Consider the following 24959-nt stretch of genomic DNA (forward strand, 5'->3'; position numbering starts at 1 on the left):
GGGATCCTTACGCAGGTCCTTGTGTTTCGCGCCATGTGCACTTAACCCACTGCGCTACTGCCTGACCCTCAATTTTTCCATTTTTTTATTTGTGACTAATAATAGGTTACAGGATTGTAAGAGTACAGGGTATAGTTCCACACCACACACACCACCAGAGTTCTGTATCTTACCCTCCCACCTCCCAAAGATAACCACCATAGTTCTCACAAGTTCTAGAAAGAGTTTGCTTACTTCTGTTTTGTCGTATGTATCAGTTCTCTAGATTCCATCTGGTAGTTGTCTTTCATCTCTTATTTTGTTAAGCATAATCATCTCCAGTTGCATCCATTTTGCCCCAGAGGACACAATATCATCTTTTTTGATTGCAGCGTGGGATTCCATGGAATATGTACACCATAACTTTTTTTTTTAATTTATTTTTCACTGGGGGGATTAATGGTTCATAGTAAATACACTTGTTGATAACCCTCTAACTCCTTTAGCCAGTTATCTATTGATACTACCTCCCCTGTAAGATTAATCTTTGTCTTTTTTTTTTTAATTTTAAAAAATATTTATTCTCCCTTTTTGTTGCCCTTGTTGTTTTATTGTTGTAGTTGCTGTTGTTGTTGATGTCGTTGTTGTTAGGACAAAGAGAAATGGAGAGAGGAGGGGAAGACAGAGAGAGGGGAGAGAAAAACAGACACCTGCAGACCTGCTTCACCACCTGTGAAGCGACTCCCCTGCAGGTGGGGAGCCGGGGGCTCGAACCGGGATTATTACGCCGGTCCTTGCACTTTGCGCCACCTGCGCTTAACCCGCTGCGCTACCGCCCAACTCCCAATCTTTGTCTTTTTACTGGGTAGGAAAGGGAGAAAATGAGAGGGGAGGGAGAGAAAAGAGAGACGTTGGCAGAACTGCTCTTACCATGTGTGAAGCTTCCCCCCTGCAGGTGGGGACTAGGGGTTTAAACTGGGGTCCTTGCACATGATGATGTGTATGCTCAACTGGGTTTACCACCACTCACCACTTTATTTATTTTTAATGAGAGAAATGTAGAGAGAAAGAGAGCACTAGCAAAAGACACCAAAGCACTACTCAGCTCTGATTCATGGTGGTGCTGGGGATTGAACCTGAGACTTTAGAGCCTTATGTATGAAAGTCTTTTGTATAATTGTTGTGCTGTTTACCCAGCCCTTATTCTTTTTTTTTTTTTTTTTTTTTCTTGTCTTGCCAGAGCACTATTGAGCTCTGGCTTATCCAGTATTTACTTATCTTTCTAAAAGAAAGAGATGTAACATAGCATATCTCAGCTTTAGTTTATGGTGGTGCCAGGGATTGAACTTGGGATCTCAGAGCCTCAAGCATAAAAGTCTTGTTTTTTATAATGTTATGCTCTTTCCTTTGCTCAGATATTTACTGTTAAATCAGTAAGAGTCCCCGGGAAAGAGAACCAGAATATCCCTCTGGAAAATGCAGTATTGGGGATCAAACTTGAGACCTCATGCCCACAAGTTCTCCCTTTTAACCACTTCTCCATTTCCCATACTTTTTCTCTGTTCTTTTCCCTAAAACCCATGATTGCAGTGGGTCAGTTGCGTGCTTTGGGCCTGGCTCCTCCAGCCTCGGCTCAGAACTCTGTTCTCCATCCAGGCTCAAGACCATCAGCTTGGTGATCCGCAGCACACAGGGGGCAGAGGAGATACTCAAGGCCCATGAGGAGCAGCTGAAGGAGGCGCAGACCGTGCCCTCTACCCTCCCAGAGCTGGAGGCCACCAAGGCCATGCTCAAGGTACTGCTGCCTGGTTGCTCTCTACGCTGAGCTTTGGGTGGGTCCTGAGGGCCTGGGGCTAAAGCAGTACCCCTCGGCCCCCACAGAAGTTGCGGACCCAGGCAGAGGCCAAGCAGCCAGTGTTCGATGCTCTGAGGGATGAGCTTCGGGGTGCCCAGGAGGTGGGCGAGCAGTTGCAGCAGCGGCATGGCGAGCGTGATGTGGAGGTGGAGCGCTGGCGCGAGCGGGTGACCCAACTACTAGAGCGCTGGCAGGCCGTGCTGGCCCAGGCTGACCTGCGGCAGCGTGAGCTGGATCAGCTGGGCCGGCAGCTGCGCTACTACCGGGAGAGCGCCGATCCACTGGGTGCCTGGCTGCAGGATGCCAAGCGCCGGCAGGAGCAGATCCAGGCCATGTCACTGGTTGACAGCAATGCCGTGAGGGAGCAGCTGCGACAAGAGAAGGTGGGTGGGGCTGGCACGGCTGCCTGGGTGGCACAAGTGTGGGTGGGAGGGTTGCCTGAGGGTGCTTACTACCCTGCTTAATGTCCCAGGCGCTGCTGGAGGAGATAGAGCGTCATGGGGAGAAAGTAGAGGAGTGTCAGAGGTTTGCCAAGCAGTACATCAATGCCATCAAGGTGAGGCCACCATCTGGAACCCTGTTGGGTGATCCCCAAGCCCTGATACATTGGAGTACCCACGAGTGGGCTGGGGAGGGCAAGGCAGAGCTGACAGCCTGCTGGTGTCTTCCTACAGGACTATGAGCTCCAGCTAGTCACCTACAAGGCTCAGCTGGAGCCCGTGGCCTCTCCAGCCAAGAAGCCTAAGGTGCAATCAGGCTCAGAGAGTGTCATCCAGGAGGTGAGGCCAGTATGAGGTCAGCAGGGGGGTGGACCTAGCTGGACATTGGGGGGGGGGTCTAGAGGGGCCTCTCAGCCAGCAGGCTTCTGATGGCCCCCTCTTGCTCCTGCCCCCAGTATGTGGACCTGCGCATGCGCTATAGTGAGCTGACCACGCTCACAGGCCAGTACATCAAGTTCATCAGTGAGACCCTGAGGCGCATGGAGGAGGAGGAGGTATGGTCACCACTACACTACCACACACACACACACACACACACACACACACACACACACACACACACACACACAGAAGCTGGGCTGAGTCCCTGAGCACAGCCACCCACATAATTCTCCACACAGCATGGCTGCCTCCAGGCCCTCACCAAGGCCCACACCATGCTGGCCTGGTGCTGCACTGTTCTTCCTGGGGGACTGTCACCTCCTTTTTCTCTTCTGCTGGCACATGCTCCCCTCCCAGCCTGGTCCACATGGTCACTTGCTGTGGGAGAGGGGCATTGGTCATGACCTGGGTGTCGTTCTATGGTGCTGGGCAGGGTGCCCACTTGTCCTGTTCCTTTTGCCCCTGGGCCTTCGCCGTCTGGCCTCCCTGTGGCCTCCTTTCTCCACTTGCAGCCTGTGGTTGGCAAGCCCCTCTGCAGGCGGGTGTGGATCTGCATGGTTTTGGGTCAGTGATGGCCTTGTCCAGAGCTGAACCATGGTGTCCAGTCATGCTTGGGCCAGGATGCTAGGTGGAGGGCCTGCCGACCCACCTGCTTTGCTCTCTCCCCCATCCGTCTTTCTCCGTCACCTGTCTGCACGGTGTGTGTGGGGAAGATGCTTGGACCTCCTCCCCCACGCTCGCGAACACAGTGGGGAACCTGAGTGCTGGGGCAGGTGCACGCTGTCTCCCTTGCAGGGCTGTGACCCCTCTGCTGCCTTCCACTCCCGCCCCATGTTGCCACAATAAACTGCTGGTGCAGTGTCACATGGGAGCCTGGTGCCAACTGCTGCTCACAGCTCTTTCTGGTTCTTTCCTCTTCGCCGTGGCCACAGAGACTGGCCGAGCAGCAGCGGGCAGAGGAGCGGGAGCGGCTGGCTGAGGTGGAAGCTGCCCTGGAGAAGCAGCGTCAGCTGGCCGAGGCGCACGCCCAGGCCAAGGCACAGGCAGAGCGTGAGGCACAGGAGCTGCAGCAGCGCATGCAGGAGGAGGTGACGCGGCGCGAGGAGGCAGCTGTGGATGCGCAGCAGCAGAAGCTCAGTGTCCAGCAGGAGCTCCAGCACCTGCGGCAGAGCTCAGAGGCTGAGATCCAGGCCAAAGCCCGACAGGCAGAGGCAGCTGAACGCAGCCGCCTCCGCATCGAGGAGGAGATCCGCGTGGTGCGCCTGCAGCTGGAGGCCACTGAGCGCCAGCGCGGCGGGGCTGAGGGAGAGCTGCAGGCACTGCGGGCACGGGCCGAGGAGGCTGAGGCTCAGAAGCGGCAGGCACAGGAGGAGGCGGAGCGCTTGCGTAGGCAGGTGCAGGATGAGAGTCAGCGCAAGAGGCAGGCAGAGGCTGAGCTGGCCCTGCGAGTGAAGGCAGAGGCCGAGGCCGCACGGGAGAAACAGCGGGCCCTGCAGGCTCTGGAGGAGGTGCGGCTGCAGGCAGAGGAGGCCGAGCGCCGCATGCGGCAGGCCGAGGCCGAGCGTACACGCCAGGTGCAGGTGGCTTTGGAGACAGCCCAGCGCAGCGCCGAGGTGGAGCTGCAGGCCAAGCGCGCCTCCTTCGTGGAGAAGACAGCGCAGCTGGAGCGCACCCTGCAGGAGGAGCATGTGACAGTGGTGCAGCTGCGAGAGGAGGCCGAGCGGCGTGCACAGCAGCAGGCCGAGGCCGACCGTGCCCGGGAGGAGGCCGAGCGGGAGCTAGAGCGCTGGCAGCTCAAGGCCAATGAGGCGCTGAGGCTGCGGCTGCAGGCAGAGGAGGTGGCGCAGCAAAAGAGCCTGGCCCAGGCTGAGGCGGAGAAGCAGAAGGAGGAGGCAGAGCGTGAGGCCCGGCGGCGCGGCAAAGCAGAAGAGCAGGCGGTGCGGCAGCGGGAGCTAGCTGAGCAGGAGCTGGAGAAGCAGCGGCAGTTGGCTGAGGGCACCGCGCAGCAGCGCCTGGTGGCTGAACAGGAGCTGATCCGCTTAAGGGCTGAGACAGAGCAGGGAGAGCAGCAGAGGCAGCTGCTGGAGGAGGAACTGGCCAGGCTGCAGCAGGAGGCGGCTGCAGCCAAGCAGAAGCGGCAGGAGCTGGAGGCAGAGCTGGCCAAGGTACGTGCGGAGATGGAGGTGCTGTTGAGCAGCAAAGCTCGGGCAGAGGCGGAGTCTCGCTCCACCAGTGAGAAGTCCAAGCAGCGGTTGGAGGCTGAAGCTGGCAAGTTCCGAGAGCTTGCAGAGGAGGCAGCTCGCCTTCGTGCCCTGGCAGAGGAGGCCAAGCGGCAGCGGCAGCTGGCTGAGGAGGATGCCTCCAAGCAGCGGGCAGAGGCGGAGCGTGTGCTGGCTGAGAAGCTGGCAGCCATCAGCGAGGCCACCCGGCTCAAGACAGAGGCAGAGATTGCACTCAAGGAGAAGGAGGCAGAGAATGAGAGGCTACGCCGACTGGCAGAAGATGAGGCCTTCCAGCGGAGGCGGCTAGAGGAGCAGGCCGCTCAACACAAGGCTGACATTGAGGAGCGGCTGGCCCTGCTGCGCAAGGCCTCGGACACTGAGCTGGAGAGGCAGAAGGGGTTGGTGGAGGACACGCTACGGCAGAGGCGGCAGGTGGAGGAAGAGATCCTGGCTCTCAAGGCCAGTTTTGAGAAGGCGGCTGCCGGCAAGGCTGAGCTGGAGCTGGAGCTGAGCCGCATCCGCAGCAGCGCCGAGGACACAATGCGCAGCAAAGAACAAGCCGAGCAGGAGGCTCTGAGGCAGCGGCAGCTTGCGGCCGAGGAGGAACAGCGGCGCCGAGAAGCTGAGGAGCGTGTGCAGAAGAGCCTGGTGGCTGAGGAAGAGGCAGCGAGGCAGCGCAAGGCCGCCCTGGAGGAGGTGGAGCGGCTCAAGGCCAAGGTGGAGGAGGCGAGGCGGCTGCGTGAGCGGGCGGAACAAGAGTCCTCAAGGCAGCTGCAGCTGGCACAGGAGGCAGCACAGAAGCGGCTGCAGGCCGAGGAGAAGGCCCATGCCTTTGCTGTGCAGCAGAAAGAGCAGGAGCTGCAGCAAACACTGCAGCAGGAGCAGAACATGCTGGAGCGCCTGCGCAGTGAGGCCGAGGCAGCACGCAAGGCTGCGGAGGAGGCTGAGGAGGCCCGGGAACAGGCTGAGCAGGAAGCTGCACAGTCACGGCGGCAGGTGGAGGAGGCCGAGAGGCTGAAGAAATCAGCGGAGGAACAGGCGCAGGCCCGAGCACAGGCACAGGCGGCTGCTGAGAAGTTGCGAAAGGAAGCAGAGCAGGAGGCAGTGCGGCGGGCCCAGGCTGAGCAGGCCGCCCTGCGTCAGAAACAGGCTGCTGACGCAGAGATGGAGAAGCACAAGAAGTTCGCAGAGCAGACTCTGCGGCAGAAGGCACAGGTGGAGCAGGAGCTGACCACACTGCGGCTACAGCTGGAGGAGACCGACCACCAGAAGAGCATCCTGGATGAAGAGCTGCAGCGACTGAAGGCAGAAGTGACTGAGGCGGCCCGCCAGCGCAGCCAGGTGGAGGAGGAGCTGTTCTCAGTGCGTGTGCAGATGGAGGAGCTGGGCAAGCTCAAGGCACGCATTGAGGCGGAGAACCGGGAGCTCATCCTGCGTGACAAAGACAATACGCAGCGCTTCCTGCAGGAGGAGGCAGAGAAGATGAAACACGTGGCGGAGGAGGCAGCCCGGCTGAGTGTGGCAGCCCAGGAGGCAGCCCGGCTGCGTCAGCTGGCCGAAGAGGACCTGGCACAGCAGCGTGCCCTGGCTGAGAAGATGCTCAAGGAGAAGATGCAGGCCGTGCAGGAGGCCACACGGCTTAAGGCTGAGGCAGAGCTGCTGCAGCAGCAGAAGGAGCTGGCACAAGAGCAGGCCCGACGGCTCCAGGAGGACAAGGAGCAGATGGCACAGCAGCTGGAGCAAGAGACACAGGGCTTCCAGCGGACACTGGAGGCTGAGCGGCAGCGGCAACTAGAGATGAGCGCTGAAGCCGAGCGCCTTAAACTGCGAGTGGCCGAGATGAGCCGGGCCCAGGCCCGTGCGGAGGAGGATGCCCAGCGCTTCCGGAAGCAGGCAGAGGAGATCGGTGAGAAGTTGCACCGTACAGAGCTGGCCACGCAAGAGAAGGTGACGCTTGTGCAGACACTGGAGATGCAGCGCCAACAAAGCGACCATGATGCAGACCGTCTGCGTGAAGCCATTGCAGAGCTGGAGCGGGAGAAGGCCAAGCTACAGCAGGAGACTAAGCTATGGCAGCTCAAGTCAGAGGAGGTACTGGTCCCTGGGAGACCACAAGCTGGTGGGTGGCCTGGGTGGGGGTCCAGATACTCCCCTAACAGCCCTGTCCCTCTCTTCTTTTGCAGACCCAGGCAGAGAAGCAGGAGCAGCTGCTGCAGGAGACTCAGGCCCTGCAGCAGAGCTTCCTGTCCGAGAAGGACAGCCTGTTGCAACGGGAGCGCTTCATTGAGGAGGAGAAGGCCAAGCTGGAGCGGCTATTTCATGAAGAGGTGACAAAGGCTAAGCAGTTGCGTGAGGAGCAGCAACGGCAGCAGCAGCAGATGGAACAGGAGAAGCAGCAGCTGGTGGCCAGTATGGAGGAGGCTCGGCGACGGCAGCGGGAGGCGGAGGAGGGCGTGCGGCACAAGCAGGAGCAGCTCCAGCAGTTGGAGCAGCAGCGCCAACAGCAGGAGCAGCTGCTGGCAGAGGAGAATAAGCGGCTGCGGGAGAGGCTGCAGCAGCTGGAGGAGGAGCACCGGGCTGCCCTGGCACACTCAGAAGAGGTTGCAGCCATGCAGGCGGCAGCCACCAAAGCCCTGCCCAATGGCCAGGATGCCCCTGATGGCCCCACCATGGAGGCTGAACCTGAGCATGCCTTTGAGGGCCTGCGGCGCAAGGTGCCTGCCCAACAGCTGCAGGAGGCAGGTGTTCTGAGCACTGAGGAGCTGCAGCGACTGAGGCAGGGCCGCACCACAGTGGCTGAGCTGGCGAGGCGGGAGGATGTGCGTCGCTACCTGCAGGGCCACAGCAGCATTGCTGGGCTGCTCCTGAAGCCCAGCAATGAGAAGCTGAGCATCTACACTGCCCTGCAGAGACAGCTTTTGAGCCCCGGCACTGCCATCATCCTGCTGGAGGCCCAGGCAGCCTCAGGCTTCCTCCTGGACCCCGTGCGGAACCGGAGGCTGACGGTCAATGAGGCCGTGAAGGAGGGTCTGGTGGGCCCTGAACTGCACCAGAAGCTGCTGTCAGCCGAGCGTGCCGTCACTGGCTACAAGGACCCCTACTCTGGGGAGCAGATCTCCCTCTTCCAGGCTATGAAGAAGGACCTGATTGTACATGACCATGGCATCCGCCTGCTGGAGGCCCAGATTGCCACAGGGGGCGTCATCGACCCCGTGCACAGCCACCGAGTGCCCGTGGATGTGGCATACAAGCATGGCTACTTCGATGAGGACATGAACCGCGTGCTGGCCGACCCCAGCGATGACACCAAGGGCTTCTTTGACCCCAACACACATGAGAACCTCACCTACATGCAGCTGCTAGAACGCTGTGTGGAAGACCCCGAGACGGGGCTTCGCCTCCTGCCACTCACAGACCAGGCTGCCCGGGGGCGTGAGCTGGTCTACACAGACTCAGAGGCTCGTGATGTATTCAAGAAGGCCACTGTCTCCACACCATTCGGCAGGTTCCAGGGTAAGACTGTGACCATCTGGGAGCTCATCAACTCTGAATATTTCACAGCAGAGCAGCGGCGGGACCTATTGCGGCAGTTCCGCTCTGGCAAGGTGACGGTGGAGAAGATTATCAAGATCATCATCACAGTGGTGGAGGAGCACGAGCAGAAGAGCCAGCTCTGCTTCCAAGGCCTGCGCGCCCTAGTGCCTGCCACCCAGCTGCTTGAGAGCGGGGTCATTGACGCTGAGCTCCATCGACAGCTGCAGCAAGGTGAGCGCTCAGTGCAGGAGGTCTCAGAAGTGGAAGCTGTGCGCCAGGCCCTACGGGGCACCAATGTCATTGCTGGTGTGTGGCTAGAAGAGACTGGGCAGAAGCTAAGTATCTACGAGGCCCTGAAGAGAGAGCTATTGCCTCAGGAGGTAGCAGTGGCCCTGCTAGAGGCCCAGGCCGGCACTGGGCACATCATTGACCCCCTTACCAGCACCCGGGTTACAGTGGATGAAGCAGTGCGTGCTGGCCTGGTGGGCCCTGAGCTGCACGCCAAGTTGCTGTCAGCCGAGAAGGCTGTGACAGGCTACAAGGACCCATACTCAGGACAGAGCGTCTCCCTCTTCCAGGCACTGAAGAAGGGCCTCATCCCCAAGGAGCCGGGCCTGCGTCTGCTGGATGCTCAGCTGTCCACGGGTGGCATTGTGGACCCCAGCAGGAGCCACCGTGTGTCCGTGGATGTGGCCTGTTCACGGGGATACCTGGATAAGGACACTAGCAAGTCCCTGTTGGCACCCAAGGATGATACCAAGACCTACCGTGACCCCATCACACAGGAGCCAGTTACCTACAGCCAGCTCCAGCAGCGCTGTCGGCCTGACCAGCTGACTGGCTTGAGCCTGCTGCCCATCTCAGAGAAGGCTGCTCGGGCCAGGCAGGAAGAGCTGTACTCTGAGCTCCAGGCCCGGGAAACCTTCCAAAAGGCCACAGTGGAGGTCCCCACGGGCACCTTCCAGGGCAGGACGGTGACAGTGTGGGAGCTGATCAGCTCTGAGTACTTCACAGCAGAGCAGCGGCAGGAGCTGCTGCGTCAGTTCCGCACGGGCAAAGTGACAGTGGAAAAGATCATTAAGATCCTTATCACCATTGTGGAGGAGGTGGAGAGTGTGCGCCGAGAGCGGCTGTCCTTCAGTGGCCTCCGAGCACCTGTGCCCGCCAGTGAGCTCCTAGAGGCCGGCATCCTCAGCCGTGTCCAGTTTGAGCAGCTCCAGGATGGCAAGACCACAGTTAAGGACCTCTCAGAGGTGGACTCAGTGCGGAGGCTCCTCCAGGGCAGTGGCTGTCTGGCTGGCATCTACTTGGAGGACTCCAAGGAGAAAGTGACCATCTATGAGGCCATGCGGCGTGGCCTGCTCAGACCCAGCACAGCCACCCTCCTGCTGGAGGCCCAGGCAGCCACTGGCTTCCTGGTAGACCCCGTGCGCAACCAGCGCCTCTACGTCCACGAAGCCGTGAAGGCAGGTGTTGTGGGCCCTGAGATGCATGAGAAGCTGCTTTCGGCCGAGAAGGCTGTCACAGGCTATAAGGACCCCTACTCGGGCAATACCATCTCTCTCTTCCAGGCCATGAAGAAGGGCTTGGTACTCAGGGACCACGGCATCCGTCTGCTGGAGGCCCAAATTGCCACAGGGGGCATCATCGACCCCGTGCACAGCCACCGTGTACCTGTAGACGTGGCCTACAAGCGCGGCTACTTTGACGAGGACATGAACCGCATGCTGGCCGACCCCAGTGATGACACCAAGGGCTTCTTCGACCCCAACACGCACGAGAACCTCACCTACATGCAGCTGCTGGAGCGCTGTGTGGAGGACCCCGAGACGGGGCTGCGCCTCCTACCACTGCGGGGGGCAGAGCAGGCCGAGGTGGTAGAGACCACCCAGGTGTACACAGAGGAGGAGACACGGCGGGCCTTTGAGGAGACACAGATTGACATCCCTGGTGGCGGTGATGGGGGCCAGGGTACCTCCACTATGTCCCTCTGGGAGGTGATGCAGTCGGACATGATCCCCAAGGAACAGCGGGCACGGCTGATGGCCGACTTCCAGGCAGGCCGAGTGACCAAGGAGCGCATGATCATCATCATCATCGAGATTATCGAGAAGACTGAGATCATCCGCCAGCAGAACCTGAGCTCCTACGACTATGTGCGTCGTCGTCTGACAGCTGAGGACTTGTATGAGGCCCGGATCATCTCCCGGGAGACCTATGAGCTGCTCCGTGGGGGCACCAAGAGCCTCCGTGAGGTGCTGGAGGCCGAGTCTGCCTGGCGCTACCTCTATGGCACGGGCTGCGTGGCCGGTGTATACCTGCCTGGCTCCAAGCAGACTCTGACCATCTACCAGGCCCTGAAGAAGGGGTTGCTGAGTGCTGAGGTGGCCCGTGTGCTGCTGGAGGCACAGGCGGCCACGGGCTTCCTGCTGGACCCAGTCAAGGGTGAGCGGCTTACAGTGGACGAGGCCGTACGCAAAGGCCTGGTGGGTCCGGAGCTGCACGACAGGCTGCTGTCAGCTGAGAGGGCTGTGACTGGTTACCGAGACCCCTACACAGAGCAAACCATCTCCCTCTTCCAGGCCATGAAGAAGGAGCTGATTCCATCTGAGGAGGCCTTGCGTCTCCTGGATGCCCAGCTGGCCACAGGTGGCATTGTGGACCCTCGCCTGGGCTTCCACCTCCCACTGGAGGTGGCCTATCAGCGGGGCTATCTCAACAAGGACACATATGACCAGCTGTCAGAGCCCAGCGAGGTGCGCAGCTACTTGGACCCTTCAACTGATGAGCGCCTGAGCTACACACAGCTGCTTAAGCGGTGCCGGCGCGATGAGAAGAGCGGCCAGCTGCTCCTGCCGCTCGCTGACAGCCGCCGGCTCACCTTCCGCGGGCTGCGTAAGCAGATCACGGTGGAGGAGCTGGTGCGTTCACAGGTACTGGATGAGGCCACGGCCCTGCAGCTGAAGGAAGGCCTGACCTCAGTGGAGGAGGTGACCAAGAACCTGCAGAAGTTCCTTGAGGGCACCAGCTGTATCGCTGGCGTCTTTGTGGATGCCACCAAGGAGCGGCTATCGGTGTACCAGGCCATGAAGAAGGGCATCATCCGGCCCGGCACAGCCTTCGAGCTCCTGGAGGCACAGGCAGCCACAGGCTATGTCATTGACCCCATCAAGGGCCTCAAGCTGACCGTGGAGGAGGCTGTGCGCATGGGCATCGTGGGCCCTGAGTTTAAGGACAAGCTGCTGTCGGCTGAGCGTGCCGTCACCGGCTACCGGGATCCCTACTCTGGGAAGCTCATCTCCCTCTTCCAGGCCATGAAGAAGGGCCTGATCCTAAAGGACCACGGCATCCGCCTACTGGAGGCCCAGATTGCCACGGGTGGTGTCATTGACCCTGAGGAGAGCCACCGGCTCCCAGTAGACGTGGCCTACAAGCGTGGCCTCTTTGATGAAGAGATGAATGAGATCCTGACTGACCCTAGTGATGACACCAAGGGCTTCTTTGACCCCAACACAGAGGAGAACCTGACATACCTGCAGCTGATGGAGCGTTGCATCACCGACCCGCAGACAGGCCTGTGCCTCCTGCCACTGAAGGAGAAGAAGCGTGAGCGTAAGACGTCCTCCAAGTCTTCTGTGCGTAAGCGGCGTGTGGTGATCGTGGACCCTGAGACAGGCAAGGAGATGTCGGTGTATGAGGCCTACCGCAAGGGCCTTATCGACCACCAGACCTACCTGGAGCTGTCAGAGCAGGAGTGTGAGTGGGAGGAGATCACCATCTCCTCCTCGGACGGTGTGGTCAAATCCATGATCATTGACCGCCGCTCAGGCCGCCAGTATGATATTGACGAGGCCATCACCAAGAACCTCATCGACCGCTCGGCACTGGACCAGTACCGTGCCGGCACGCTGTCCATCACTGAGTTTGCTGACATGCTGTCGGGCAATGCCAGCGGCTTCCGCTCGCGCTCCTCCTCTGTGGGTTCCTCGTCTTCCTACCCTATCAGCCCAGCTGTCTCCAGGACCCAGCTGAGCTCCTGGTCTGATCCCACTGAGGAGACAGGCCCTGTGGCTGGCATCCTGGACACAGAGACACTGGAGAAGGTATCCATCACGGAGGCCATGCACCGCAACTTGGTGGACAACATCACAGGGCAGCGGCTACTGGAGGCACAGGCCTGCACAGGCGGCATCATCGACCCCAGCACTGGGGAACGCTTCCCTGTGACGGACGCTGTCAACAAGGGACTGGTAGACCGCATCATGGTAGATCGCATTAACCTAGCCCAGAAGGCCTTCTGTGGCTTTGAAGACCCCCGCACCAAGACCCGCATGTCAGCCGCCCAGGCCCTCAAGAAGGGCTGGCTCTACTATGAGGCCGGCCAACGCTTTTTGGAGGTGCAGTACCTGACAGGTGGCCTGATCGAGCCTGATACTCCAGGCCGAGTGTCCCTGGATGAGGCCCTACAGCGTGGCACTGTGGATGCCCGAACGGCTCAGAAGCTCCGGGATGTCAGTGCCTACTCCAAGTACCTGACCTGCCCTAAGACCAAGCTCAAGATCTCCTACAAGGATGCACTGGACCGCAGCATGGTGGAGGAGGGCACAGGGCTGCGGCTGCTGGAAGCAGCTGCCCAGTCCAGCAAGGGCTACTACAGTCCGTACAGCGTCAGTGGCTCCGGTTCCACTGCTGGCTCACGTACAGGCTCACGCACGGGCTCACGGGCTGGCTCCCGCCGCGGCAGCTTTGATGCCACTGGCTCTGGCTTCTCTATGACCTTCTCTTCCTCCTCTTACTCCTCCTCTGGCTATGGTCGCCGCTATGCCTCAGGGTCCTCATCCTCCTCCCTGGGGGGCCCTGAGTCTACAGTGGCCTGAGCCCCTGCCTGCAACCTGCCCTCCTTGCTCTGCATGTGGCCAGGCATTGGGGTCTTGCTCTTAACTCTGATAAGCATTTTCTTCCCAAGTGGTGCCTAACGTTTTACCAAAAACAGACCAGACTACTATATTAATATATATATATATATATATGTATACATATATCTCTCTGCTGTCCAGACAGCCTGTATCGGGGTGAAGGGGGATGGGCCCAGCCCCACCAGCCACTTCTCCCCTCAGGTCTCCCTCTTCCTCTACCTGCTACTCACCACAGTCAGGTGCCTTGGAGGGGCCATGGTTGGCCCCCCCTGTCCCTTGTATCTCCCTAGGGAGGGTACCTCCAGCCCCACCAGAAACCCAGCACCAGTCCCAGCTGCTCAGGGGAGCGGAGGAAAGCAGGCAGTCAGTCCCTCCCCAGCAGGGCCTGCAGACCAGTTTTTCCTTCTGTCTGTTTCCAGGCCTGGCCCTGCTAGGGGAGGGCAGGGGTGGATCATAGGCCCAGCATCTCATCCACCTGCCCCGAGAAGTCCCTGCCCCATGGGGAGATGAGGATCCACTCTGCAGCCCCCAGCCTGTCCTGATCTCACTGCCCCCTGTCCCAGCCTTGCTTCAAAGAACTTCCCTCTTCTTACTCCCAAGACCCCAGGCTCTGGCTTTAGTCTATTAGCCTCAGTTCCCCAGTAAGTGCCTTCTGTGTTCCCCTCACGGCTGAGGGCCCCGGATCTGGGGGGAGATCATTTGAAAAGGCCCACCACCAGCCCAAATCAACATGCACCCACTGCCCCACCAATGGGTGCTGCCCAGGTTTCTGAGGGGCTGTTCTCCCCAGGGCTTCCATGGCTCCTCAGCCTGTGGAACCCTTTCTGGGTGGACCCTGACAGCCACAAGCCCCTTATCTGGCCCGGGGATGGTGCAGGGGCAGTCTGCTCCTTCTCCCTCCTTTCCTGTGCTGGTGGCCTCCGCCCTCAGTCTGAGCTTTGCATGTTCCACTAACCCGGCAGGTGGTGGGTGGAGGCGCTATGTTGTCTGCTGCCTCCTGGAGGGCAGAACACTAACCCGACCACGGGTGGGCCCGTGGCGCTCACCCCAATAAAAGCGATTCCAACCTTCCTGAGAGTCCTGTCTGGCTTTCTTTTCCCAGGGTTAGCTGTGGGGGGTTGGGGTGGTCGTGACAGCCTCAGGCCCTTGGCCAGACCATTGTGTGTTGGCTGGGGTGGTGGTGGTGGGGGGGGGTGGGCATAGCCTCAGCAAAGCTGCCAGACACCCCAGAAGTAAGAAAGGCAGAGGGAAAGTAGGGTGGGGCCAAGGCCCCCCAGGGCTGCTCCAGATGTCTCTATCCAGTATTACCTTGGATGATGGCCAGTCACTGTCTGGTCCTTGGGCTGGCTGTGTGAGGGGCACTTTCTCTGAAGGGGGTTTATCTGCCAGCTATTGGTGACCATTTGTGCCCCACCACTTGTAGGAGGGAGCAGTATGCTCCCCTGGCTGAGTTGGTCCTTGCCACCCAATGAGGCAGATCAGAGCAGTAGCCTCTGGCATTCCCCATGCACATCTTAGTTCAGCTTTCCCAGCATTCTTCAGGTCAAACTTAAAAGGGGATGGGTTAAGCAGGTGATCTATAAGCCTGCTTGGAGGCCACCTATGTGTTCCTGCTGGCCACTGGAACTAGGGGCCCTTGGGCCTGGTGGCAGGCACAGATAAATTGCACTGGATACCTCACTGTATCCCAGGTGGCACAGTTTCCTCTGGACACCAGGACCTCTATATCCTTTCTGCAAAATGCCCCCGAGGCACTGAAAGAGAGTGAGTTGGGGGGTCCACCTCCAGGCCCATGTCCAGCCAGAGCCAGCTGCATTGGTACAGAACTGTCAAGTGGGGGCCACATGGTGGCACACCTTATTAAGTGCACATATTATGCACAAGGACCCAGGTTCAAGCTTCTCGTCCCCACCTGTAGGAGGGAAGCTTCACAAGTGGTGAAGCAGGACTGCAGGTGTCTGTTTCTCCCTTTCAATTTCTCTGTTCTATCAAATAAAATAAACTGTAAAAAACAAACAACAAAGCTGTCCAGTGTTCTGCATCCCAGAGACTGCTTTGTGGCATGACACTTAAGCCAGGAGACACAGTTCGGGGTGACGTCTGGTAGGAGCCGGCACTGGGTTGGAATAGAGTCCTGGCCAGGCAAGGCTGATGGGCCAGTGTCCTGCATCACTGGTGGTTGTTGCCTGGAGAGGGAATCCTTTCCTGGGGAGGCTGTGATCATGGAGAGCTGGCCAGCTGAAAACTGGGAACTGCCTTGTCAGCCTTGTTCCTGGTTCAGCTACACCTGGACTCAGGTAAACCCATGTCTGTGGCCTGCATCAGGCTAGCTCTGTGCCCCCTCGGCCAGGTGGTACCACTGCTCTTGACGCAAACATACTTCTTGTGTCCTCTGCTGAGTCCTCTGGCGGGCTTTGCACATTTGCCCATCTCAGCCCTACCTGGCTGGCCCTGCCCCAGACTCTTGTCTGCCCCTCAGTGCCACTATACCACAGGTAGATGTGGGTGTTTCTGACTGGCCTAGCGCATGACACCACCACCACCCCAGCCAGGCTGGCCTTTGTTCTCTTGCATCACTGGGTCATGGAGATCCTCCTGAGGCCATAGTGTGGCAGTAGCTGCCTGAGCAGGGAGCTGTCTGACTCTTTGGACAGCCATCATGGTGCCTCCTGCCTCACCTTACCCCTCACCCCTCAGCCAATGCTGCAGACACACTTAAACACACTCTTGCTCTCGGTCCTGGGAGCTGGAGGCCTGGCCTGGCTCCCCAAGCCGTCTCTCTAGGGTGTGAAGATGCTGACTTCTTGTCCTCGTTTGCTCTTCCCATTGTGTGTCTCTTTGATCCTTCCTTTCTTCCTCCCTTCCTCCCTTCTTTTCTTCCTTTCTTCCTTCTTTCTTTCCTTCTTTTCTTCCTTTTTGCAACTAGGGTTATCACTGGGACTTTCTGCTTTCATGACTCCACCTCTCCACATCTCCTTTTTTTGTTTGTTTAATAGAGGTTAAGAGAAAATTAGAGACGCCACAGCACTGCTCCACTACTTGTAAAGCTTCCCCATGTGCATGGGCTCCCTTGTGTGATGGCCAGGCGGGTTGGAACCTGGGCCTTTTTTCATGGTGAAGTGTGTGCTCTGCTAAGCGAGCTATCACCTGTTCTCTGTTCTGATTCCTCCTCCTTTTTAATTTAATTTATTATTTTTATTTGTTGGGTAGAGACAGCCAGAAATTGAGAGGAAGGGGAAGATAGGGAGAGAGGCAGAGAGACGCCTATTCCTGCTCTATCACTTCTGAAGCTTTCTCCCTGCAGGTGGGGACTAGGGGCTTGAACTTGGGTCCTTAAGCACTGTAAAATGTATGCTCAGCTAGTTGCAATACCACCCAGCCCTAATTTCTTCTCTAATTTCTTCTTAAAGGGACATAAGTCACAATGGGTGGGGGCTGGGCAGTGGCACACCCCGTTCGGGACACCCTGTGCAATTGTTCAGGTTCAGGATCCCCACCTTCAAGGGGGAAGTTTCATGAGTAATGGAGCTGTGCTACAGGTGTCTTTCTCTCCTCTCCAAAACCCCTGTTTCTCTTTGCCCTATCACATACAAGGGGAAAAAAATCAGGGAAAATGACCACCTGGAACATGTATGCACTGAGCCCCAGCAATAATCCTAGTTGGAAAAAAAAAAATCCACCACATGATCTTTTACTTTGCTTACCTCTGTAAAAAGACCTTACCCCCAGACACAGACACAGTCCCATTATCAGGTCCAGGGGGTCATGACTGAGCATTTTCTGGAAGGGCACTCCTTGGTAAGAATACCCTTTGCTTCTCTGCTGCCCATGTCTGCTACATATCACACTCCAGGACTAACCAATTATGTCCTTCTGTCACCAGGGATGAGGGCTTTGACCACTAGACCAGTGGGCATTCTGGCTCCAAATCTCTTTTGCAGAGGACACTTTCCAGCCTTTCCCCTGGCTCCCCCTAGAAGCAGAGCCTGAGGTAGCCATTCAAAAGAGCTGGGTTTTGGGGTAGGGGAGTTAGCATAATGGTTATAGTAAAGAGTTTCATGCCTGAAGCTCTAAAGTCCCATATTCAATCCCCAGTAGCACCATTAGCCAGAACTGGGCAGTGCTCTGGTAAAATGAAAGAGAGGGGTGGGGGGAGAGAGAGGGAGAGAGAGAGCCTGGATTATGGGAGGTGTGCTGTTAGGAAGTTGAGCAGCGGGGGCGGGGGGGAGGTTGGGTGGTAGTGCAGTGGGTTAAGCGTACACGGCACAAAGCGCAAGGACCCAGTTCGAGCCCCTGGCTCCTCATCTGCAGGGGAGTTGCTTCACAGGTGGTGAAGCAGGTCTGCAGGTGTCTATCTTTCTCTCCCTTCTCTGTCTTCCCCTCTCGCCATTTCTCTCTGTCCTATCCAACAACAATGACATCAATAAGAACGATAATAATAACCACAACAATGGTAAAACAACCAAGTTAACAAAAAAAGGGGGGAAGGAAGTTGAGCAGCTAAGTGTCAGTGCATTGAAGTCCAGCATCACCCAATGCCATGGGAACCTCAGAATCTGTACTCCTGGGGTTTGTCTTCCAGGGATCAGAGTTGGCCCTTCCCCTGGAAGTCATGGGTGAGACTCCTCTGGGTAAGACAAGAAGTTCCTAGACAACTGAGAGACAGCTATCCAGTGCAGGTTGCAACTGGGGTGGGGACACCATATCCCCAAATGGGACCCTAGCAGATCTCCATTGCCACATTTACGAGGACAGTCCTTCAGTACTAGCAGGTGACAGAACTCTCCTAACACTTTTCCAACACAAAGCCCCCAGGTACAGGCCAGAGAAAAAACAGCAAGTATCACCAAAGGGAAAAAAAAAAAGGAGAAAAACTTAGGAATTTAGTAAAAGAGGTGCAAAAATAATGAAGATTGTTGAAAGAAATTAAATGAAAATATATGCATGTTTTAGGGATTAGATGTCAGTATTGCTCAGATAGTGGTAATTTCCAAATTGACCTAGTTGTTCAATCCCAGCTAGTTCTTTGTAGAACTGGACAATTTAATCTTACGCTGCTCCTTGCGCTTTACATCACGTGCGCTTAACCCATTGCGCTACCGCCCGATTCCTAGCAACACATTCTTATTTTAAGGTGTGTCCTTGGGACAGCTTTGAGAAGGCAAGAGGGACATGTATGCTATGGATGGAGGAGAAAAGGAGGCCAACTGGTCAACTGGTAGTCGTGTCCTCTCAGTGATCTCCAAGGAGAAGAGAAAAGGAAAATGAGAGAGTAAACTGGCATACGTGTGGGTTTCCCTAAGAATTTGGTTTTCAGAACTATTTATTTATTTATCTATGTGAGAAAGAGGACCAGAGCATCATTCTGGTATGTGCAGTGCTGTGAATTGAACAAAGGACCTCACACTCTTAGATCTAGTGCTCTAGCCACTGTGCCACTTTGCAAGCCACAGACCTATAGTTTGCTTTTAAAATATTTATTTATGCATTTATTGGATAGAGACAGAAATTGAGTGGGAAGGAAGAGCTAGTTCTTTCTCTCCTCTTCCCATCTTTCTCATAAATAAATAAATAAATAAATAAAATATTTTTTTTAAAAAGAAAATACCCAAATATTTGAGAATGAAATAGCTGTTTAAAATATTCTTGGGTCAAAGGAATCAAAAGGAAAAACATGCTCTCAAAAAGCAGGTCAGGGCTGCCTGGAGCTGCAGGTGGAGGTGGGGATATTACAGAGGAGTTAGGGAAACCTGAGTGTCTGATGGTTTCACAAACACAAGTCAAAACTTGTTTGAGAAAGAAGGTGCCTGAACCAAGATTCTCAGAACTGGCCTCTCCCAGTGCAGTGCACTGGGAATGTTTTTGCTATAGTTCTTTTGCCCTTTCCTTAATCAGGGAGAGAATGTAATTCCCCCAAGCTATGGATAGACTCTTGGCTGCTGGAAGAAGCAGCTCCCCTTAATAACTTAGAGAAATGCAATTTGGGGGTGGAGGGGGGAGCTAATCACTCAGGTGTCGGTTTCCCCACAAACATGTTGTCACAGCCTGAGAATCTCACCCTTCCTCATAAGGAGGTCATGGCATCCTTGTCATGTGAAAGTTCTCTCCTCTCCTCAGTGCCCCAGGCTCCTCACTGCAAGTACCTCTTACAGAGGAGGCTTATACACTGCTAAAACAATGATTAAAAAGAAAAGGGGGGACATTCGGCTTCCCAGGGCAGCGGGGGGTGGGGGGGTGGGATGGGACACAGTCTTTTGGTAGTGAGAATGGTGTTTATGTACACGTCTATTAAAGTGTAGTCATATAAATCACTATTTAATTAATATGAGGGGGAAAATTGATAGTATGTCTTGAAAATTTTAAAATACAGACTGAGTCTTTTTAATACATAGGCTGAGTCTTTGATATGCTGACTCTCTCAAAAGCCTAGACCAGGTAGAACAGAAGCAACTGGTGGCACAGCTATATACAAGATGCTGGGTATTGTACAGCAAACCCTAACAAAGGGACTTTTCTTTCTTTCTTTTTTTTTTTTTTTTTGAGTTTTATTTATTTATTTATTTCAGAAAGGAGACATTTAACAAAACTGTAGGATAGGAGGGGTACAACTCCACACAATTCCTACCACCGATCTCCATGTCCCATCCCCTCCCCTGATAGCTTTCCCATTCTCTGTCCCTCTGGGAGTATGGACCCAGGGTCTTTGTGGGTTGCAGAAGGTGGAAGGTCTGGCTTCTGTAATTGCTTCCCTGCTGAACATGGGAGTTGACTGGTCGATCCATACCCCCAGTCTGCCTCTCTCTTTCCCTAGTAGGGTGGGTCTCTGGGGAAGCGGAGCTCCAGGACACATTGGTGGGGTCTTCAGTCCAGGGAAGTCTGGTCGGCATCCTGCTGGCCTCTGGAACCTGGTGGCTGAAAAGAGAGTTAACATACAAAGCCAAACGAATTGTTAAACAACCATGGACCTAAAGACTGGAATAGTGCAGATGAAGTGTTGGGGGGTACTCACTGCAGACTCTTTTGTACTTCTGCTTTCAGGCATATATTTTGCCCTAGTTTATGGACACATATGAACATATACTCTATCTCAGGGGACCTGAATGATATCTAGGTTAGGGGACTTTATTAGGAAGTAGACCACCTTGAATGGAATTAGAGAATACTATGAAAGGAAAGGTCTCACCCGAGTGATGAAGCTGAAGGGTTGTCATTCCACACCTGAAGTCTCTGGACACAGTCTGAGCTGAAGCATGTTGAGGTGGGTTAACTTTGAAAAGTCCCATTGTTTGGGTTTGCTGTATAATACCCAGCATCTTGTATATAGCTGTGCCACCGGTTGCTTCTGTTCTACCTGGTGTAGACTTTTGAGAGAGTCAATATATCAAAGACTCAGTCTGTATTTTAAAAAGTTAGAGACATACAATCAATTTTACAAGGGGACTTTTCAAAAGTTAACCCAATTACCAAGTAATGTGATGATAACGGTAACTATCCATTGTCTTCTTGAGCCCTAAGACAGCAGGAACTTCACATTTCCACTATAGAGCCTATATTTCCCCCAGTCCTGGAACCTTAGGGTGGGGCCCACTTGCCTGCATGCTTGTCTCAATTCAAATCAAATAATATGCACCTGCCGATCGCAACCTAATCAACACAATGAGTGCCACCCCAGCATGCTTCACTTCAGACTGTGTCCAGAGACTTCAGGTGTGGAATGACAACCCTTCAGCTTCATCACTCGGGTGAGACCTTTCCTTTCATAGTATTCTCTAATTCCATTCAAGGTGGTCCACTTCCTAATAAAGTCCCCAAACCTAGATATAGACCAGGTCCCCTGAGATAGAGCATATGCTCACATGTGTCCATAAACTAGGGCAAAATATATACCTGAAAGCAGAAGTACAAAAGAGTCTGCAGTGAGTGCCCCCCAACACTTCATCTGCACTATTCCAGTCTTTAGGTCCATGGTTGTTTAACAATTTGTTTGGCTTTGTATGTTAACTCTCTTTTCAGCCACCAGGTTCCAGAGGCCAGCAGGATGCCGACCAGACTTCCCTGGACTGAAGACCCCACCAATGTGTCCTGGAGCTCCGCTTCCCCAGAGACCCGCCCTACTAGGGAAAGAGAGAGGCAGGCTGGGAGTATGGATCGACCAGTCAACTCCCATGTTCAGCAGGGAAGCAATTACAGAAGCCAGACCTCCCACCTTCTGCAACCCATAAAGACCCTGGGTCCATACTCCCAGAGGGATAGAGAATAGGAAAGCTATCAGGGGAGGGGATGGGACATGGAGATCGGGTGGTGGGAATTGTGTGGAGTTGTACCCCTCCTATCCTACAGTTTTGTTAAATGTCTCCTTTCTGAAATAATTAAATTTTAAAAAAAGGGAAACAATTTTAAGTGAGTTAAAACATCAACATCAGTACCATGTAAAACAGCAGGCCAGCTTTCCCCAAGAACATTTACCACCTTGTGCTTCCTAGGGAAAGGGTAAGAGACTTACTGGTCATGGCTTTGGTTAAATATTCATACTGAAAATGTAACCTTTAAAGAACTGGAATGCAGTGTGTCTGCCCATGGGAGTCTTGCCAGGGCCGGATATCTGCAGGGTTTAACAAAGGGGCCATTGAGGAGGGTGTGGCCAGGCAGCCTGCAGTTGTCACACCAGGCCAGCCCCGAAGGGAATTCTGGGTGAGCTCTGCCATTCCTCGGGGGGGGGGGGGGGGGGGGGGGGCAGGACAGGTTTTTCCTTTCACTGTACCCAAGGGTCTCTGCTGGTTACTGCTCTGATTCCATGAAGCACCCAAGTGAAAACTTACCATCTGCATATATATATATATATATATATATATATATATTTTTTTTTTTTTTTACTTGCAAGAGAGAGAAACACACACACACACACACACTCACAGGGCGGGGGTGGGGGCAGAGGAAGGTTAGAGCACAGCGTATCTCTGTTTTATGGTGGTGCTGGGGATTGAACTTGGGATCTTGGCACCTCAGTCATGAAAGTCTATTAGCAGAACCATTATGCCATCTCCCCAGCACCCCATTTGCCAAACTTTATTGGCAGAACAGCTGGTCCCCTTTGGAGAATGTTCTGGAAGACCAAGCAGCATTACTCTGACTGCTGTTGGCACTGCTTGGCGAGGGGTATGTGGACAGGACAGTCCCCTGGCCAGGAGCTGGGCCTAGAGTCTTGGGTTGAGGGCCTGTAGGGAGGTAAAGCAGCAGATCTGACAAGGGGGTGGGGTCCAGGCAGCTTTACACACCTGCTTGCACGACCTTGTGGGAATAGCCATGGAGCCTACGGGAGGCCTTAGCATCCGCAGTAGCATGTCCTTTATTCATGCCAGGCAGACCCAGGCCTCATCATTTTCTTGAGACACTTTATATCTTCCTTTAGTTCTCTGAACATCATTTATACAGATTTAAAGTTTTTGTCTAGTACATTAGATGGTGGCTTCCCCCAAACCCCCCCCCCCATAAACCTCCAGGGAGTTTCTGTTAAGCTAGTTCTTCCCTTGAACTTGCCATATTTTCCCCATTTCTTTGCATAACTTGAGTTTTGCTTGAAATAAGACATTTGCATCTAATTATGAGGTATCTCTGGAAACCAGCCCTCCCTCACCCCCCAGGGATTGCTATTTTATTATTTATTTACGTACTTATTTAAGACTTACTTATCTCTGTGCCAAGGATCAGTGTGAGGTGTAAGTGGAAGGTCTTCTCTGGTCTTTTCTGAGCCTTTTCCTGGGTGCCTTTTCATTTTCCCAATATGTGAAGCTGATTTTGCATATCTTTAATCTTTATTATTTGACTCCCAGAAGGGGAAATAGAAAAGGAGGGAGTAGGAGTGGGCACCAGCTCTTTAGATCTCTTGGATGAGGCGGGGCACCAGTGACTCTTTGCCTGCATACTTGTGATCAGAACAGAGACCCACTATTTGGGGGAGGGAGTCCTTTTTAAAAAAATTATTTATTGGAGGATTAATGTTTTACAGTGGACAGTAAATATAATAGTTTGTACATGCATAACATTTCTCAGTTTTCCACATAACAATACAACCCCCACTACGTCCTCTGTCATCCTTTTCCAGGAGTCCTTTGACCTACGCTGACTCCCACAGCTGCCCACCATTTGGTGGAGGTGAGTAGGTGTCATTGTACCAAGCACTGAAATTCACCTAAACTCACTGCTATTCTCCATTGAGGCTGCCCTTGGAAGTTGTAAGCTTTCCGTATGTGTCAGCTGGATTCTATGAGCTGCTGGCTTCTCTGAATAGCAGGGAAGACCCCCCCCATCTGCTCCCTCATTCACCCCTCCTATCAGTGCTGTACCCATAGTGCATCTGGTGACAAGGTAGGAACTTCGGGTAGACACTGGAAGGGTCTGGGTACAGAAGTCAGCTGGAATTAGGAAAACAAAGGTGTCCATTTATGCTGAGTCTAGGACCAGGGATGTCCTGGGACCCTGGAAAGTAAACAGAATCAAGTGAGATTTGGGCAATTTATTGTTATGAACACATTAAAAGATAAGGTCTCTAATAAAAAATTCACTTTATAACTTACTAAACTAGAAAGAGGATAAACTTCAAATTTGCCAAGGAACAGAGATTAAAAAAAAAAAAAAACAGGAGGAAAAAAATCAATGAAACCAAAAGTTGGTTTTAATAAAATGACCACAAAACTGGCCATTCATGTCAGCATTGTCACTATAACATGAAATCCACCCAAGTTTTCATTGCTAGATGAATGAGGGAAGCATTGTATTCCACATAGTGGAATGCTACTCAGGTGTTAAGAAGGAAAATCTTCCTTTGTTAGGTTTATCACTAGATATGATGTAGATAATAGATGCATATTCCTTTAACATAATCTGCACTCATATTTCCCTGTTGCCTAATGGCAAATGGGGTGGCTGCTGCTGCCTGAACCCCCACTTCCTGAACAGAACAGCATCAGGGGGCATCCTGTGAGATAAGAACTGTTAAGAAGATGGTGGGGGGTGGGGCAATTCCGGCCTGAGATAAGTTCCATGTTCCATGCTCCTCTCAGAGCCAAGTTGCTTTGTGTCAAAGTAACACATTGATCTTGACTGCATTCCTGTGAAAACTAAGGCATCTTGTCCTGCTCCTTTGAAATGAAAATGTAAGCATGATGTAACCATGTTGAAAAATGCTATTTAAACCTGTGCTATTCCTTTGTTCCGGGCAGAGAAACTTTCTGAATGGATTCAGTTCTCTTTTGTCCACTAGTGAAATATATAACTACTCTCTTTTCACCAAAATTGGTTTAAGGTTTGTGTTTGGGGATAATTTCTACAACAGATATTTGTTTTTGCTGCTATATGGTGAATAGAATTGATTTCTTCTTCTTCTGATGTGGTGTTTGTATAGAGGAATGCCACTGATTTAAACCATATTTTATTTATTATTTTATCGCAATGAGAGAAAGATACAAGGGGAGAGGAGAGTCGGAGAAGGAGAAGAAGGGAAGAAAGAGAGAGAGAGAGAGAGAGAGAGAGAGAGAGAGAGAGAGAGAGTAAGCAGAGCATTGTTCAACTCTGG

General features: G+C 54.2%; 1 protein-coding gene across 17 annotated transcripts in view; it reads left to right on the top strand.

Annotated features, from left to right (window-relative positions):
* Positions 1-14457, top strand: part of PLEC (plectin) — a 67069-nt gene extending 52612 nt beyond the window's left edge. For 16 of the 17 annotated variants that reach the window (XM_060197679.1, XM_060197674.1, XM_060197687.1 and 13 more), the window contains 7 exons: positions 1636-1774; positions 1861-2217; positions 2307-2390; positions 2509-2613; positions 2730-2828; positions 3648-7028; positions 7121-14457. In XM_060197679.1, coding sequence (XP_060053662.1) covers positions 1636-1774; positions 1861-2217; positions 2307-2390; positions 2509-2613; positions 2730-2828; positions 3648-7028; positions 7121-13348 — 10393 coding nt within the window. In that variant the 3' untranslated portion in view covers positions 13349-14457. The remainder of the gene's footprint in view (positions 1-1635; positions 1775-1860; positions 2218-2306; positions 2391-2508; positions 2614-2729; positions 2829-3647; positions 7029-7120) is intronic. The other variant, XM_060197756.1, reaches the window with a different exon arrangement.
* Positions 14458-24959: the final 10502 nt, after the last annotated feature.

This window comes from Erinaceus europaeus, chromosome 1, assembly GCF_950295315.1.
Source record: "Erinaceus europaeus chromosome 1, mEriEur2.1, whole genome shotgun sequence".
In the NCBI taxonomy this organism is placed as follows: Eukaryota; Metazoa; Chordata; class Mammalia; order Eulipotyphla; family Erinaceidae; genus Erinaceus; species Erinaceus europaeus.